The sequence below is a fragment of the Oreochromis niloticus genome, linkage group LG7 (assembly GCF_001858045.2).
Source record: "Oreochromis niloticus isolate F11D_XX linkage group LG7, O_niloticus_UMD_NMBU, whole genome shotgun sequence".
In the NCBI taxonomy this organism is placed as follows: Eukaryota; Metazoa; Chordata; class Actinopteri; order Cichliformes; family Cichlidae; genus Oreochromis; species Oreochromis niloticus.
The window spans coordinates 40,921,221-40,937,594 of record NC_031972.2 but is presented as its reverse complement, the minus strand read 5'-3'; the positions used below and the strand labels follow the sequence as shown (position 1 = coordinate 40,937,594).

The 16,374-nt window shown below is 38.1% G+C and overlaps 1 protein-coding gene, 1 long non-coding RNA gene and 1 pseudogene across 11 annotated transcripts in view; 2 read left to right on the top strand and 1 right to left on the bottom strand.

The window, feature by feature from the left end:
• The first annotated feature begins 259 nt into the window (after nt 1–259).
• Nucleotides 260–16,374, top strand: part of LOC109201933 (uncharacterized) — a 22,134-nt gene continuing 6,019 nt past the window's right edge. The window contains exons 1-6 of one of the 8 annotated variants that reach the window (XR_003220771.1): nt 260–295; nt 887–933; nt 1,213–1,357; nt 1,455–1,531; nt 1,756–1,846; nt 1,984–3,401. This is a non-coding gene — a long non-coding RNA (uncharacterized LOC109201933). Of the gene's footprint in view, nt 296–444; nt 630–820; nt 934–1,212; nt 1,358–1,454; nt 1,532–1,755; nt 1,847–1,983; nt 3,402–16,374 lie in introns of those variants that run through there. The other 7 variants (XR_003220769.1, XR_003220772.1, XR_002061873.2 and 4 more) reach the window with 7 other exon arrangements.
• On the top strand, nt 3,750–6,350 carry LOC109201931 (probable DNA double-strand break repair Rad50 ATPase; annotated as a pseudogene).
• Nucleotides 11,687–16,374, bottom strand: part of LOC100698332 (GRAM domain-containing protein 4) — a 20,094-nt gene continuing 15,406 nt past the window's right edge. For all 3 annotated transcript variants that reach the window (XM_013273785.3, XM_019357930.2, XM_013273786.3), the window contains exons 15-19: nt 16,192–16,339; nt 15,751–15,844; nt 14,948–15,038; nt 14,451–14,519; nt 11,687–14,202 (exon numbers count right to left, since the gene is read on the bottom strand). In XM_013273785.3, coding sequence (XP_013129239.1) covers nt 14,095–14,202; nt 14,451–14,519; nt 14,948–15,038; nt 15,751–15,844; nt 16,192–16,339 — 510 coding nt within the window. In that variant the 3' untranslated portion in view covers nt 11,687–14,094. The remainder of the gene's footprint in view (nt 14,203–14,450; nt 14,520–14,947; nt 15,039–15,750; nt 15,845–16,191; nt 16,340–16,374) is intronic.

The window sequence follows — 16,374 nt, the reverse complement described above, 5'->3', positions numbered from 1 at the left end:
CGACACAGAAAGTCATAAAGTCAAAGATAACTTTTAAAAACACCAGCTCTGAGGCCCTGATAATAAAAAAAACCTACATTTCCGCGAAAATGACGTTCGGTTCAGGTAATGGCGGACATGCGAAAGTTCGTGCTGACGTCTATTCCAACGTAGGAAGTGTTATGAACAGCTGATCGGATCGGCAAAGCGTGTTTCTTGAATATTGTTTTTGTTGCTGCAAGCGCTTTTTTTGCAGTTTTTGCAAAGCTATATGTGGAAGGAAACTGTGACCTAGGACAAGCTGATGGCATAAGATGTAAGTACAACTCCTACGGTTTCATATGCAAAAAAAATTATTGCTCTAGCTTACGTGGTTGCAGAGCTACCGGGATTTAAAAATAGTTACGCAAAACGGAGCGTGCCCACTCCGACCGGTTTTAAAGGGTTAATAAGAAGATATGAGATCCAAATATATGCCAATGTCAACACATGTTCATGTTGATGAGGTTTACTGAACAAATTTGAATCATCACAACAACCAAAATGTTAGCAACACATTATAAAGTTTATTATTATCACTATGGTAACCATGTTTATGTTTGTTACCTGCTAACTCAAACACATTCTGTAGGTGTCACATTTTGAGGACTGTAAGTTCACACACTTTCAGACTTTTGCAAACCGGAGTTGGAGATTGCAGAGAGAAGGCGAAGTGTTTTGTAAAAACTTTACAAGTTCTACGGATTATTTGCTCAAACAGCAAAAGTGCAAACATGTTTTGCTGGACTCTAAGAAGAAGAAAGGCACAGCCTGATTTGTCATTTTTTTTTAATATTTAAAAAAAAAAATGCTGTTTTTGTGCAGCAGTTCTTATTAAATCACATGCTGTTTGATTTATTTGAAACAGATAATAAAGGAGGATACTGTGGGTGTTGGAGAGGACCCACTGAAAAAGTACGATCTTTGCTCTCTGTCACATTTTTACTATGTTTAAAATTATGTTTATGTATACATTTATAAATACACATATAAACATGCATGCACAGTTTTCTCATTTGAAAGTAAATATTTGTCTGAATATTTGAGCTGAATCAGTTTTTACTGTGTAAGTTGTAGATTTGTTCCCTCTGTGGAGTCCACAGCTTCATGCAGTCGGTTTAGCTGACTTTCTTGAGGCACTGAGGGCAGTTTGAGTGCATTACAGCAGACTGATCTTCTCTGTTATCTTTCCAGTGTGAGTGCACGAAAGGATCTCACAGATGAACATGTGGCCCCTGACACTCCAGCCACCTCTTCTGCACCAGTCTCACCTCCAGCTGAGGCTCAGACGAACAAATCAAAGAAGGCTTCCTGGTGGCGCAGATGGCTTTTTTGTGAGGTGAGTTTACCACTGCAGAGAATAAGCTCTGAACAAACAAACGGTGCAGGAATTTGTGCATCATTTGTTTTTAACTGGATTTATTTGTAACTGGCAGAAAAAGTCAAAGGTTTTTCCCAAAAATGAAGACAAGGCAGAAGACACAGTCGTGCCACCTTCTGAACCCCAACAGAGGTACGATATTATTTTACTGTCTGAACAAGTTCTGCTGGTACTCCTTCCTTCTTGGATCATGAAGGAGAATCTTTTGTGTTTTGTCCAGTGTTAACCCCGTCAGCCAGTCTGAGGATGTTTTGGTCCTTTTACTGTGTTCCTATTTAAAGCTGATTGATTGCTTTGTGTTTCTTCTCCTGTAATTTCATCACTGTGATTGCACTGTTTGTGTCTTTCTATAACAGTACCATCAGCACTGAAAAATGTGAAGTCAAGGACGTTGGTGTCCAGACAGAGGTTTCCTGCCCTCCCAACTCGCTGCTGTTTTTCTGCACGGTACGTTCTACAGAGCCGAGTGTGACACGTGAACAGATGTTATAGGAACATGTGGAGTCTGAATGTTAGGATTGACACTCAAATTCTCATTATGTCATCCATTTTGGTTGAACTAACTGGTGATGTGTTCCTCAAAGAAAAAGGTGACCTTAGATGATGAGCCGCGTTGTCCTGAAGTCAATGAGAGAGATGAGCCAGTTTCCAGGTCGTGTACCCCAGCAGGTCACGGTGGTAGCCAGGGGGCCATGCTAAGAGACCACGTCACACACTGCTGACTAACATACGATGATGAGTTCGTCAATGATGAGCAGCGGCAGAGAACAGCTTACCTGCTGTTCTATGAAAAACAGGTGATTTCTCCCATCAAACAGTTGGATTGTAAATGGTAAATGGTAAATGGCCTGTATTTGTATAGTGCTTTACTAGTCCCTAAGGACCCCAAAGCGCTTTACATCCATCCATTCACACACACATTCACACACTGGTGATGGCAAGCTACATTGTAGCCTCAGCCACCCTGGGGCGCACTGACAGAGGCGAGGCTGCCGAACACTGGCGCCACCGGGCCCTCTGACCCTGGATTGTGTTGGATACTGTTGTTTATATAAGATTTTATTGTAATGTATAGTATATAAGACTTTTATTTTATTTGTATCTTTTTATGTTTATGTTGTTTAGTGTACACCGAGGGCCGTGGGAGCGTTGCAATTACAAATTCTTGTGTATGACCTGTCCATATGTTTTTTTGACAAAAAGATGACTTTGAATTTGAGCATGTCCGTGCAAATACTCAGTTTATGTTCAAACATGATTTTGTTCTTTTAATTTGCTCAATGACAAAGTTAGGATTTAGTTTAAGGAATGGCTGATTGCAGATTCCTGTTAGAAAACAAGTGTGTTGCATTTATGCAGTGGTTACTATGGTGGCACTTTAGGTGCAAGTGTTGCAACCACTGTAAATGTGACACCATCACCAAAAAATGTTATAAAATCAGAAGAAGAAAGAGAACTCTAATATGATAGCTACACACCAGCTGGACCATTATAACAACATCGCATCACATGAGTAACTTCACCATGACGAGACTTCAAGGACTCCAAGAATGTTCATACAGTGAGGATAAATCATGTTTTTTATTATTTATTATGAAAAAGACACAATATAGATACATAAAATGCAGCAGGAGCTGCAACAGCTAACATGTCAGTTAATTTGACACGTTGATTTATTTATAATTTCTTTTTCTCTCTTAGCTTTTCAGCTCCACATTTTTGCCATTTCTTCCACACTCAACTCTTTTCTACAAGGTGAGCGCACAGTGAAGGAAGGGGAGGGCTGATGGCATTAAGAGATTTGATTGGGCAATCTAGGGGCCAGTTAGTTCTTCCCTTTGGTGAAAGCTGGGCTCTTCAGTTCAGCATGGTACAGCTCCAAAGATTCTGCAACATCAAACCCTCTGTCTGCTAATATTACATCACCTGGGCTGAGGCAGTCCAGGTAACAGTTTCTATTTTTGTTTTTAAACTTTAGATATAAACAAAACAAGAAAAATAACATTTATCACTCCATCTCGATTCATTTTCATGTCATAAGTGTTAGCAACAGTTCTAGAAAAGGAGAAGTTTGTTCCAGTTTGCAGAAATGTTATTACAAATGTTCAAACTACTGCACTGTAAAATCTAAGTAGTTCCCAGAACTCAAAAAAACTATGCAAACTCATTGCCTCCAGAAAAATTGAGTGCAGTTTACTTAAGATGACTGTTAGGACAACTTCTTCACTGCAAGTATGCAGTACTAAGAATAACAATTTGTGGTAACTTGATTATGATTCAAAATGAATAATTAACAACACTTCTTGTAATGGTGTTAAAATCAGGACAACTTTTATTTTCAAATGCAAAAAGTAAAAGAAAATCAGCCAACATACTGGACACATATAATTGTCAATATAATTGTTTGTTGTTCTGCTGAACAATAACAATTATACTGTCATCATTGTTACAGAGATTGAAACTTTATTGATAATTTGTCCAGGTAAAAAAATGCCCTCCCACAAATGTCATGTGACAACCTCATTGGCTTACAGAGTTTTGACATCACCCACATTTAGAATCTTACCACCACTTTGATCCTTTGATCCTTTGATCCTAAAAACCCTTAAATAGGAGTGAGACACAACAACTTTTAGTCTGTTATTCGCAGCATTTACGTTTGCAGCATTCAAACGCTCACCAGAGAAGCCTTTTTTGGATCATTTTCAGAGTCACTGTTCACTGTTTACAGATTCTAACATGTCTCCGAAAAAACACAACAAAAGAGAAATAGTAAAGCCCAGCGCTCCTCTTTGCGATCAAGAGGACAATATTCAAGTACAGAAGATGTGCTTGGAAGAAATGGATGAGAAAAATCTCAGGAAGAATCACAATACGCGACACCCGCTCCAGCCAGAGTACATCTATTACGTCTGGCAAAGTTTTTTTGAACAACGAGCGGAGATTATGCTCCTGAGAGAAGAATATGAGAGAAGGACTGCTGAAGTGCATAGATTGTTCAGCCAGCTTGTTGAAAAGGAAGATATTCAAAAGGAGAAAGAAATGGAAGTCCTAGACATGCGCGGAAGGATCTTTGAGCTCCAAGCAAAGCTTAATAAAGCTCAAGAAAAACCAACAGAAGAAGTCCTCCAACAGAAGAAAAACGAGCAGGACAAGGACAAAAAGATTCAGGAGCTGCAAGTAAAGCTTGACGAAGCTTTGCAAAAAAATAAAGAAATCCTCCAAGAGAAGAAACAACTGGTCATAAAACTCCAAGGCACAGAGATAAATCACAAAGTGCTGAAAGGAAGGGTTGAGTTTCTTCAAAAGAAAGGGCAACAGACCATGAAACAGGAAGATACGGATTGCAAGCTTCAGGACATGGAGAAACACAACAAAGGCTTGCAAATAAAGCTCGATGAAGCTCTGCAAAAAATAAAGAACTCCTCCAAGAAAAAGAGCAAATGGACGTAAAGCAGCGCAAACTCCAAGGCATGGAGGAAAAGTACAAAGCGCTTCAGGCAAGGCATGATAAAACACTGAACAAGAATAAAGAGTTGCTTCAAGAAAAAAAGCAACAAGAAATTAAACAGAAAGAAATGGACTGCAAGCTTGAAGACGTGGAGGAAAAATACACAGCGCTGAAAATAAAGCTCGATAAAACAGTGCAAAGAAATAAGGATTTCAAACAAGAGAAAGAACAGCAAGACATGAAAGAGAAAGATCTGGATTGCGAGCTTCAGAACATCAAGAAACACAACAAAGGTTTGCAAGTAATGCTTGATGAAGCTCTGCAAAAAAATAAAGAAATCCTTGAAGAGAAAGAAAAGCTGGACATAAAGCAGAGAGACATGCAGTGCCAACTCCAAGGCATGCAGGAAAAATACGGAGCGCAGCAGGTAAAGCTTGATGAAACACTGCAGAAATATCAAGAGCTGCTTCAAGACAAAGAACAACGGGAAATAAAGCAGAAAGAAGAAAAACAAACTCTCCAGGACTTTGAGAGGAAAAAACAAAAACTGCAAGAACGTTATAACAAAATGAACAACAAAACAACTGAACTGGAGGGGGAAAAGAAAACACTGCAAAAACAATGCTCAGACATGCAGAGTAAGCTCAATGACATGCTGAGAAAAAACACAGAACTTGAGGAACTTTCCAACAACTTGAAGTGCAAAAACACTGAGGTGCAGATGTTAAAGCAGCAACTAGAGAAAACAAACAAAGACCTGCAGTGTACACTTCAACAAATCGAGAGAAGTCAGCAGCTAGAAGACACGCACAACAAATTAGAACAGTGTTATACAGAGATGCACAAGGCAAAGCTAATGCAGGAGGCAAAATGTAACGAACTGAAAGAAAGGCTGGAAGAAAAACAAGCCAAATTAGAAGAAGTGGAGAAAACATGCAGGAAACTTGAGGAGGAAAATACACAAATGATCGATGAGTTAAGAACCCTCATCCTAGAGAAAAAAGTGCTCGTGGAAAAGCTCCTGGAAAAGAAGAAAAAACGCTTCCGTTTCTTCTGGAGGAGGGACACTCCTGCTTTTTCTACGTTTTCTATGTTTTCTGCTGCTGATGTCACCTTGTCTTCCTCCACCTCTGTTCCATCGTAATTTTCACCTCTCCAATCCTGTCCCCTCCCTTTCCCACCTGACACCTCTCCCTCCCCTATTTCCCTTTAACCCCTAACACCGGTCCCATCTCCCTCCCCTCTCTCTCTCTTTCACCCTCACCCCCCAACCAGTCCCGACAGTTGACTGCCCCCTCTAGAGCCTGGTTCTGTCATAGGTTTCTTCCTTTAAAGGGAGTTTTTCCTATCCACTGTTGCACCTAGTGCTTGCTCAGAGGGGATTGTTGGGGTTTTCTGTCCTCTATCTCTTTCCTCTTTTCTATCCCTTTAATTTACCCTCTTGAAGTGCAAAAACACTGTCCCATCTCCCTCCCCTCTCTCTCTCTTTCACCCTCACCCCCAACCAGTCCCGACAGTTGACTGCCCCCTCTAGAGCCTGGTTCTGTCATAGGTTTCTTCCTTTAAAGGGAGTTTTTCCTATCCACTGTCGCACCTAGTGCTTGCTCAGAGGGGATTGTTGGGGTTTTCTGTCCTCTATCTTTTTCCTCTTTTCTATCCCTTTAATTTACCCTCTTCTTAACCCCCCCCCTTCTATTCCCTCAATAATTTAATAATAAACACAATTGGCTGCATTTTAAATGTGTCTGAACAATGTCTTCATTCAAGAATGAATTGTCTTTGTCATGGACTCGTGTATTGTGTGTTTTCCTCGGGTTGGTGATTCTCACGGTCGTTCAGCCCAGGAGTCCAGTGTTTTAGTGTTTTAATCACATTTAGTGTTACATTGTAGATCACCATAATAGGATATCCACAATTTAGGATTCAGGCATTTGTTTTAGTTCAATATCGTAATCATTCTATGATTGAGGAATTTTACAGAACCTTCAGTCAGCAGCAATAACTTCAATTCATTGACATTTGCAAGCATTCCTTTATACACAGCATTTCAGTCAGGTTGAGGTCTGGACTTCCATGCTGTAGATTTGCTGCTGTGCTTGGGGTCATGATCCTGTTGCATGGCCTAATTTAGGAGAAGCTTTAGCTGTCGGACAGATGGCCTCACATTTGACTCTAGAAAACTCTGGCATACAGAGGATTTTGTCGACTGCAAGGTGCCTATCTCTTGTGGCTGCAGAACAAGCTTAAATCAAAAAATTATCCACTGCCACTGCTATGAATCCTGGGATAGGGTGGGCCACGAGGGATACACCCGAATCATCGTTCAAATCCAGGTAAAAGGAGGATGCATTTGTGGGTCACATTTGGAGCAGCCTTTGTCGCCTGGCTGTCACGTAATCGGCTGTTAAAGGCAGCCTCCAAATCACAAAACAACCACAATGGACCAAAGTGCCTTACAGAAGATTAAATAGATAAAAACAAATAGAAAGAAAAACCACAGAAAAGGAGAAGGATAAATTAAAAAAAACATATAAATTACACATATTTAACAAACATGATTTCTTAGTTTGGAACATTTCTCAGTCACCTTGCAATTATGGGTTCTCAGTCACCTCGGGCACTTCCATTACAGAAGTACTAATTTTACCCTCCTGAAGATGTAGCTATAATTCAGGAAGGTAAAAAAAATGGGAACAGTGATTTAATCTATTTGGATTTATCTTTTTAAGTTAAATATTTCTGTGCTTTCATCATCTTACAATCCGGTGATTGCAGCCATTCCCCAAATCTCTGTGAATGGTAATCATGTCCTTTGATCAATGGTCATTGATCAATGATCATTCAAATTTGCATTGTAATGATCAAGGAACTCCCCTACCAACCCATTGTTCATTCAGTGGTGCTAGTTTGAGTTATTGTGCAAATGTACTGTTTATAAGGTTGGGGTAACATGCAGTCAGCTGAGACTGAAGAAGTCACTTGGAAGAGTGATGAAACGTTTCTCCCACTGAAAACATTACGTCCAGCTGAACAGAATCAACATTTTGGGATTCCCTTACCTGGTTGATTAAGCATGCATAAAGATATTTCTGTTCTAAAACTTTTGTACATACAAAATAATATGACAGGACTTGAAGAAAAGTAACACATTTACTCTCATTTAGGGCGACTGAGGCTGGATCAGATGAGTTTTCCACCTACCTTATGTCCTCATAACTGGTGGTAATGGACGCATTTTGCCTTATCAGCACTGGGGTCTTTTGTTTGATAGTTCCACAGTGCCGTGATGAAGTACCATACCCCTCTGCTCTTTCCATTACAGGGAATGTCTAGAAAGCACAAACCTTTAATAATCACAGCTGAGATCATAAAGTGTAGTTATCTTTCCTTCCTTTCCTTCTGCTTTCCTCCCTTTCCTTCTTCCTTCCTCTTAAGCACTTAAGGGTTGCTGGAGAGGGGGTTGAAGACTATCCCAGCTGCCATAATGTAAAACTCAGGGTACACACTTGACAGTTCACCGCTCAGAATCACATTCCCAATAGATGATTGTAATTCCCCAAAGAATCGACAATTAACCTAAAAAAGCGAGTTGTTGGACTGTGAGAGGGAGCCGGAGCACCCTCAGAGAACACAACATGCAAACAGCAGCCAGCACATTTACATACTTGCATTGTGTATTGTTTTGTTTTTTTTATGTTATAATTTAAAACAAATCCCTTAATTAAATTAGTGAGTTTAAGTAATGTATGAAATATTACTGCTATCTAAGTCCCAGATTTCAGTTTATCGGACATTAGCTACATTTAAATAGAATAATAGACTACAACAGGGGCGATTCTAGGATCAGAGCTTTGGGGGTGCTGAGCACCCAGAGAGCTGCCCAGCCAGGCAAAATAAACTTTACACATCACGATGAGACTTCTTCCCTGTCTCTGTCAGTCCCTGCATCCTTAAATGTCTCCAGTTGTCCCAAGTTCTCTATGACTGTCTCCTTGGTGCATTTAAACCCCTGTTCCTCCCTGTCCTCGTCGTCTGTTGTATTCGTCTCCGTTATCAGTCATCATAATTTTACCATCTCTGTGCAAGTCTGCAAATTTCTTTATTAGATCATAAGATTCTTAAATTCATCAAGTCTCTCTGTGCCTGGGTCCTCGTCACAAAACATGACATCAGTGTTTTGTACATTTTAACACAATTTAATCACCACATCTGTGAAAGAAAAGCAAAACACTTTTTTGAAAAGTCTGTAACAAAATCATAAATCTGATAAAGTTTATTTAAATGCTGCCAAAGAAGAATGGATTGGAATATAAAAAAATACATATCCTAACCTTAAATCCTGGGGGAGAATAATGAATGATGCTCATAGTGAGTAAAACGTAAGCTGAGTGCATTTTTTGGACAGAGATTCACTTTTAATGAGTATGTATAATATAATACAGATACATAAAAAAACACTCCCAAAACAGAATAAATTATTACAAATAAATTATTACAAAATATTAATAAAAAAATATAAAAATGGAGGCAACTTTGCCTGTGGTACAGTGTATACAATGTATGTAAAAATCTTTACTGCAGATACTAATTTGACTAATTTAATAATACTAATTTTGTGTTGTAAGACTTATGAGTTTCATGCTTTCATAGTGGTACTTGGGAGAGCTTGACATTTTTTATCAGGTGGTACACACTGTAAAAAGTTAAGTGTATGTGTGCTTTTGGAAAACATTTGAAGCTGCTGTACAGAATCTTTGAAACAAGTCAGCTTAAAACACTTTTAGAATATAAACAGAGCACTCTGCTTCTCTTTACGCTCCTCACTCCACCAGGGCTGTTTGGCACTTTCTGATAGTGCGCAAATGTGGTGCACGTACTGCAGCAGTCATACAGACAACTGGACGGTCCAAAAGTTGGCCTACCTATTACTGGCTGAGGTTTTAGTAGAGTTGTGGCTGAACCACATAAAAATATATCATTAATTTTAATCTCCCCAATCAATTCTAATGTTATGTTGGAATGTTGTTAAAGAGGGTCAAAAATGTTTCAACCCAGTTTGTTTTGCAGATTCTGTATAGCAGCTTTAATATAGGGAGGACACAACTTCCAGACTGTACGAGTAAAATCAGGTTTTTTCTCTTTGTCAGTTTAACAGTTTCTGTTTTGCCTGTCACTGTTCCCTGTCTGTTTTCTTACCTGCTTCTTCCTGACCTTCTACTTTCTCCTCATGTTCCCCTCTCTCCTTCTTTGGACTGACAATCATACACAAATAGATTGTATTCAATTAGATGAAAAAATTACATTAATATGAAAAAATACTATTAAGATCACTAATGAAAAGTCCTCTCTCAGTGTACTTTCAACCAAAAGGCAAATAACCAAACCACATGAACATCTAATAAAAGATATAAATATTGAAACACTGATCCAACATTATCCTTTATTGACGGATCATTTGATTTTACACTTGTCGACACAACAGGACGGTCAGATGTCGCTGATTTTACTACAGAGCAGGACGGATTGTAGGGTAGCAAACATCGTCGGAAAACAAGTTTTCTACACAGCAGGTTACCTGGTGTAATGTTTTTCAGCTAAAAAGAAACATGGTCTGACTCCTACCTAACTATATAAAGAGTAACTGCAGGTAAAATGCAGCTAATATGTCCTGTTTTCAGCCAGTCACACCTCCGCTCCGCTGCGTAGCTGGAACAAACCATTTTGGGAGGAGGGGGGGGTATCTATACTTTTGTTGTTGAAATGTTACGTCTCAACCAAGTACTGTATGCTTTTTAGATTTTTAGTAGTGTGTCACGAAAACAGCAAATATTGTCAAAAAAGTAATCGCCCCTGGACTACAATAATAAAATCTGTGGATGAAGACTCTCTCTTCTAAATTTGGTCCGCCTGCTAGAACCACTCACATATAGACTACATTGATTCAAATAACCACTGCTTACAACCAAGATGTCCAAAAGAACATCTCTGAACACAACACACACAGAAACTTGAAGTAGATGGGCTACAGCACCAAAGCACCATAAGGACCGCTCCTGTCACTTAGACTAGGAAACTGAGGCTCATACAGATGGGCTTGCAAAAATTGATTAATAGAAGACTGGAAAAAGGTTGTCTGGTCTGGTAAGTGTCTATTTCTGTGGTGACAGAAGGTGGTAGTGTAAGAACCACAACATGAAAGCATGGATCCATCCTGGCTTGTATAAATGATTCTTGTTGTTCGTGTAATAGTGTGGGGGAAATTTTCCTGGCACACTTTGGGCTCCTTAATGATCCTCGTTTAAAAACCACAGCCAGCACTCAGCACCAAGCAGGACAGACAAGATCTGCAAAGGATGGTGCGCTCGGCCGAACGCATCATTCAATCAGAGCTTCCTGACCTGCTGTCTATCTACACCAAGTGGTGCAAGACTACTTGCATATCTGAAAACACATTTCAGTCACTGTTTTAAGAGCAAGAGTTGTGCTGTAGCTGAATGTATTACCGTTAGTGTCCACGATGACTTTGAAAAGAGAATGCACTGGAAATGTACGTACATGAAAATTATACAGGGTATAAAACCATACAGAACTATTATCTCTGTAAAATTGTTTTATTTTTTAGGGCATCTTTTCTTTTACAGTGAAAGTATACAATTACTTATGCATCTGATCAATATACTTTAAAGTTAAATTAAATTAAAAGTGACTGGTATCGGACTATTATGTACACTTGTGGCCTTTTAAAAAAAGATATCTGTGGTAAGCCGATGTATTAGGCACAAATGTGATGTCACCTAAAGCATGATGCAGGTACTGCATTAAAAAGCCGCACACTGTTAAGGTATCATATTTGATTTTACTTAAACACATGTACATCACATTTCAACAATAGAAATTACACAATTTAAAAAACATTACACCTATCCATACAAGAAACCATTTTATAAAAACCTCAAATCCAAAAGACACAAAAGGAGGAGAGAAAAATGTTCACAGTGACAACGTCAACAAGGCAAAAATCAAACCCGAGCAAAAAAAGGACACACTGAAAGAAAGTCAGGAAACTATTTTTAAAGAGTACTTGGCTGAGGCATGATGGTATTAGCAAGTGGCATAAAAAAAAACTACAAAAGAAAAAATATTTGGAAATTAAAGTGAGATAAAACTAAAATAAGTGAAGCTGTCTACTTCATGTGCAATTTTATTTGTTAAAATTTGTCAGAATTTATATTTAAAAAAAAATCTTATTTTGGAGAGTTAATTTTTTGTCAGTGAATTATTAAAAAAAACTTTAATCTGAAATAAGACATAAACAAAACAAAACAAAAAACACCACAACCAAAAGTAATAAATCTGAATATTAAATAAAATGGACAGCAATTTGGAATACAAACTTTTAATTTGACAGCTTTTACTTCAACATGTAAAATAAAAAACAAAAAACAAAACATTCAACCCAAAATAAAACAAAAATGCCCAAAATAAAATAAAAATGTTAGGCTGAAGTTTTATGTCATTTACAACAGACAAAAAACAGACATTCTCAAAAAACCAAAAAAATAAAGCTATCAGATAATAGAAATGAAAGAAAAAAGTGCTTTTTTTTAGTGCTTTACTTGATTCTTCTTTAAGCTTGATGAAAATCGAATGACAAACAAATACAAAAATGTAGCATTTGTAGTCCCTGTGGGATTTTGTTTCGTGGCTCATTAATTGTAAAACAGAAAGCATAAACTGCTAAACTGGCATTAGCTTTAGCCACTTAGCTTCTGGCTAAGTCAAACAAAGCTTAAGAAAAAGACTAACTCTGTGGTTTACACTAAATTCCATGTGTCAAAGACTGCTCACATAACTGCTGAACATTGATACAGAATACAAACACTTTACACCAACATATTAACTGTAAGGCTTAGTTGCAATAGTACAATACAGAGTCATGATGATACTGTTTACAAATCCCTGAAGACACCAATGTATAATAATGAGGTTTAAACACATTTGTTTGCCAGCGGTTTAATACACAGTCATGAAACCCTCCACCTAAGTTTGCATCGCAAGCTATAAAGACACTATTTAACAATAGTATCAGTTTCTCTGAACATTTGAAGATTTGAACTGTCAGCAACAGACTTGATGGGCTTTTTGCTATGTTCTTTTATACAATTAGAAAATATTGAGTCAGAATCAGAACAAGATTAAAAACTACTTTTTATATTTTCTGTTTCCTCCCTTCATGATTTGCCTGCAGACAGACTTCCATCAGTCAGTGTTTATAAGTCAGATTAATATGTTTGGTTGTAAGTAAAGGCCAAATTAAGTCTACCACTAAGATTAATTGTATAGTCATTAGAAATGAGTAAAATACATCCATTCCAGTTTCTCAAGAGTGCACTGTGTCATTTTTTTTAAACGTTGTGTTTTGTCTGATTAACAGTTCAAAGCCTGAAAATGTTCAGATTACATCGACAAAGACACAGAAAAGCAAGAAATTAATATATTGGGAAAGCTGCAGGCAGAGAATAACTGTTCTTATTAATTGACTAGTGAATTAAATTATTATTCAATTTTTTTAGCACAAAAACATAATGTAGTTAAGTTTCCAGTTTAATTTGCTGCTACTAAAGTAAACTGAAGCCTGCAACCGGTCATGTGACAAACCTGAACCAATAAACTGCAGGTAAAAGGAGCTGTGGGAGTAAAAGTAAGCTTTTTTAAAACTTCTTCTACAGGCTTTAACTATGTGAACCAAAAACGTCCAGTAAATTTTTCACAATAAAAGCCTAAAAACTATGGGAGGGATTGAACCCTTTGAGCTATCAAGAGGCTTTTAATTTAATATCAAGTCTGCGCACATGAAATGCTGAGATGTTTATCAGAGATGAAAAAACAGAGATGCGATTCTTGTAAATGTTTTTTTTCAGTAAACTAACCCTTAGAGAGGATGTAAAGTGCTCTCATTTGTGGATGGTATTGTTAATTTGTTTTCAGAAACAGTGATTGGTAACAGACTGTCTGATTCTGACCAAAAAAAATAAAACAAAAATCAGTGATTAGTTGGAATCAGCGATTATTATTATCACTATTATCACTATTATTTAGTGATTATTATCAATCACTAAAATACTGTCACTGAATTATTTTCATGGGTGACTGATGGGGGAAGACCAGCAGCTCAAACCGAAGTCAGCAGCCATCTAAGAACCTTCAGGTGCTTGTGTTTAAGGCAGCCATCGCAAAGGTCTTACTATGTCTCAGGGTTGATAGCTGTAGCCATAGTAACGATCTTCATGTACTGAGTGTAGATGGCTTCAAATGCCTCATCTCTGTGCATCATTGCGCCGAAGACCATAGGCTGCAAGAGAACAGAGGAACATGAGAACCATGCTCCACACAAAAAGAAAACAGAGCCACACGTGTTACACATCAGTGTAACAAATTCATACTGTACAGAAATCTGTTAAAGTATTTTGAGTACATCACTTCTCATACTTATTAGTGGTACTTTTACTTGTCAGAGTGTATTCTTACATCTGTGAAATGCTTCTTCTAAATGAGTAAAAACAATTTTAGTTTTTTTGCCATTCTGAACTGAGCTCTTACTTTTTGGGTGGATGGTGTCGCAATGGAGATCCCCATCCCAGATCCAGGCAGCACTGACAAAACTTTGTACTGTGAGAAACAACAGAGCAAATTCAGACCAATGCAAGGGAAACACATGTGCAATAAGAGCAGACATGATCGAACATTAGAAAAGTTTTAAATATCTGATGTTAGAAAGTAAAAGACTGTTTCCTGAATAAATGAAAACAAAAGCAGCTTCAGTACCTGCGGCACTTTTTGTTTCAGGTTTTTACTCCATTAAGACTTTTCTAAGAACTAACACTGCAGCGTAGTGAGATGACATGTTTTTTTTTTAAATTAATTAATTAATTAATTAATTAATAATTTAATCTAATCAAAGACACTCAAAGGTTTACACAGGCTAGTTACATTGGCTTCAAAAACACAAGCTAAACAGGAAATGACATCACAAAGTAATCTAATTGAATATTATAAACCTGGGAAGCACCAACAATATTTGTAAAGTGAACACTTACCTTCTGGATGTCAGTAATCTCGAGCAGTTTGATGACTTTGTTCCTCTTTGAGGATCCGGACCTGGAGCTGGAGCTCTCGAAACACAGGTAACTGCAAAGACAGCATAGACTCTGTTATCTCCCACTCCTACAACACTCTGCAATGGTGATTATAAGAGATTATAGGCACTCAGAACATTTATGGCATCCATCCACCGAGGATCAACAACACACCCTAATGGAAACTTGCATACTGCTACCTGACAAGCCAAACATAAGAATAGCCCAGCTCTTTCATCAGACACCCTGGCAGTTTTTTTTCTTCCCAGAAGTCTGAATTAACTACTGTTTATTATTTATGGTCTTTATTATTCTGCATCCCTCACACCAGACCGTAGTTGTTCGGGGAGAGACCCTTCAGTGCTGGTACTCCTACACTCTGAAGCCCTTTCCTCTGAGATCATTTTCAAACAGAAGTTTATTTGTCACCTATTTACCGAAACCTTTGGCCTTTAACCTTTTTAACCTTTAACTTTTCAGGTAAAGCAACCTTAGGCTATTCAAACTTTACGTTTAAATGTAAAAGTGTCATATGAAATACTTTAGCAAACGCAAGTTTACTGTTTGAATGTTCATACAAAGACAGAACCAAAAATGCTGCAGAGGCTGCGTGATGTCAGAAAACAAACACGGGGCAAATAAATGACATGCTCAACATGTTATCGCTCGCTCTGCTTACAGGTGCCAAACTTATAGGAGGAAACATTCTGTGTGAATAAACACAGATGTGACACAGTATCTACTCATTCTGTCAGATGACTTACTTCTCGGTGACATAAAGCACTCCGTTGCGGATGTAGTCTGTCGGTGTCTTCCTGTCTCTGTTGATGAGGCAGCAGCGCCAGCCAGTCTCACACACTGAAACAATCATTACAATTAAAACATTTCTGGTAAGAAAACAGTCGACATCTAAAGTTCTTTCTATTAAACTGCATTAGCAAATAGATAATTCAGTTTTAGATTCTTTTATGCATCTGTAAAACTTGTTACATATTTTTGTCCTTTTCAAGTAGAGTGTACATAAACATCAAATTTATCCGTTCAAATTTACAATAAAATAATAAATGTGCAAAAACTGAAGGGTCTGAATCCTTTCTGAATCTACTGCACATTATAAGACCCACAAAGAATGATGGACCAACACTTCAGACTGAGTTAGAAGGATTCATCTATTAATTCATTTTCTCCTGTAGTTCCTTTCTCACCTGTCAGAGGGCGCTCACTCTCTGGCAGGTTAAACACCTCATGAAAAGCTCCTCTCTTGGTGCTGTAGTATCGCCCTCCATCTTCATCCCGACTGACACCCACAGGAGCTGCTGCGGTGAGGCTGCCTCGGCCCCCAGCAGCTATCACCTGAGCAGGTAGACAGAAGCAGGTACACAATTTGC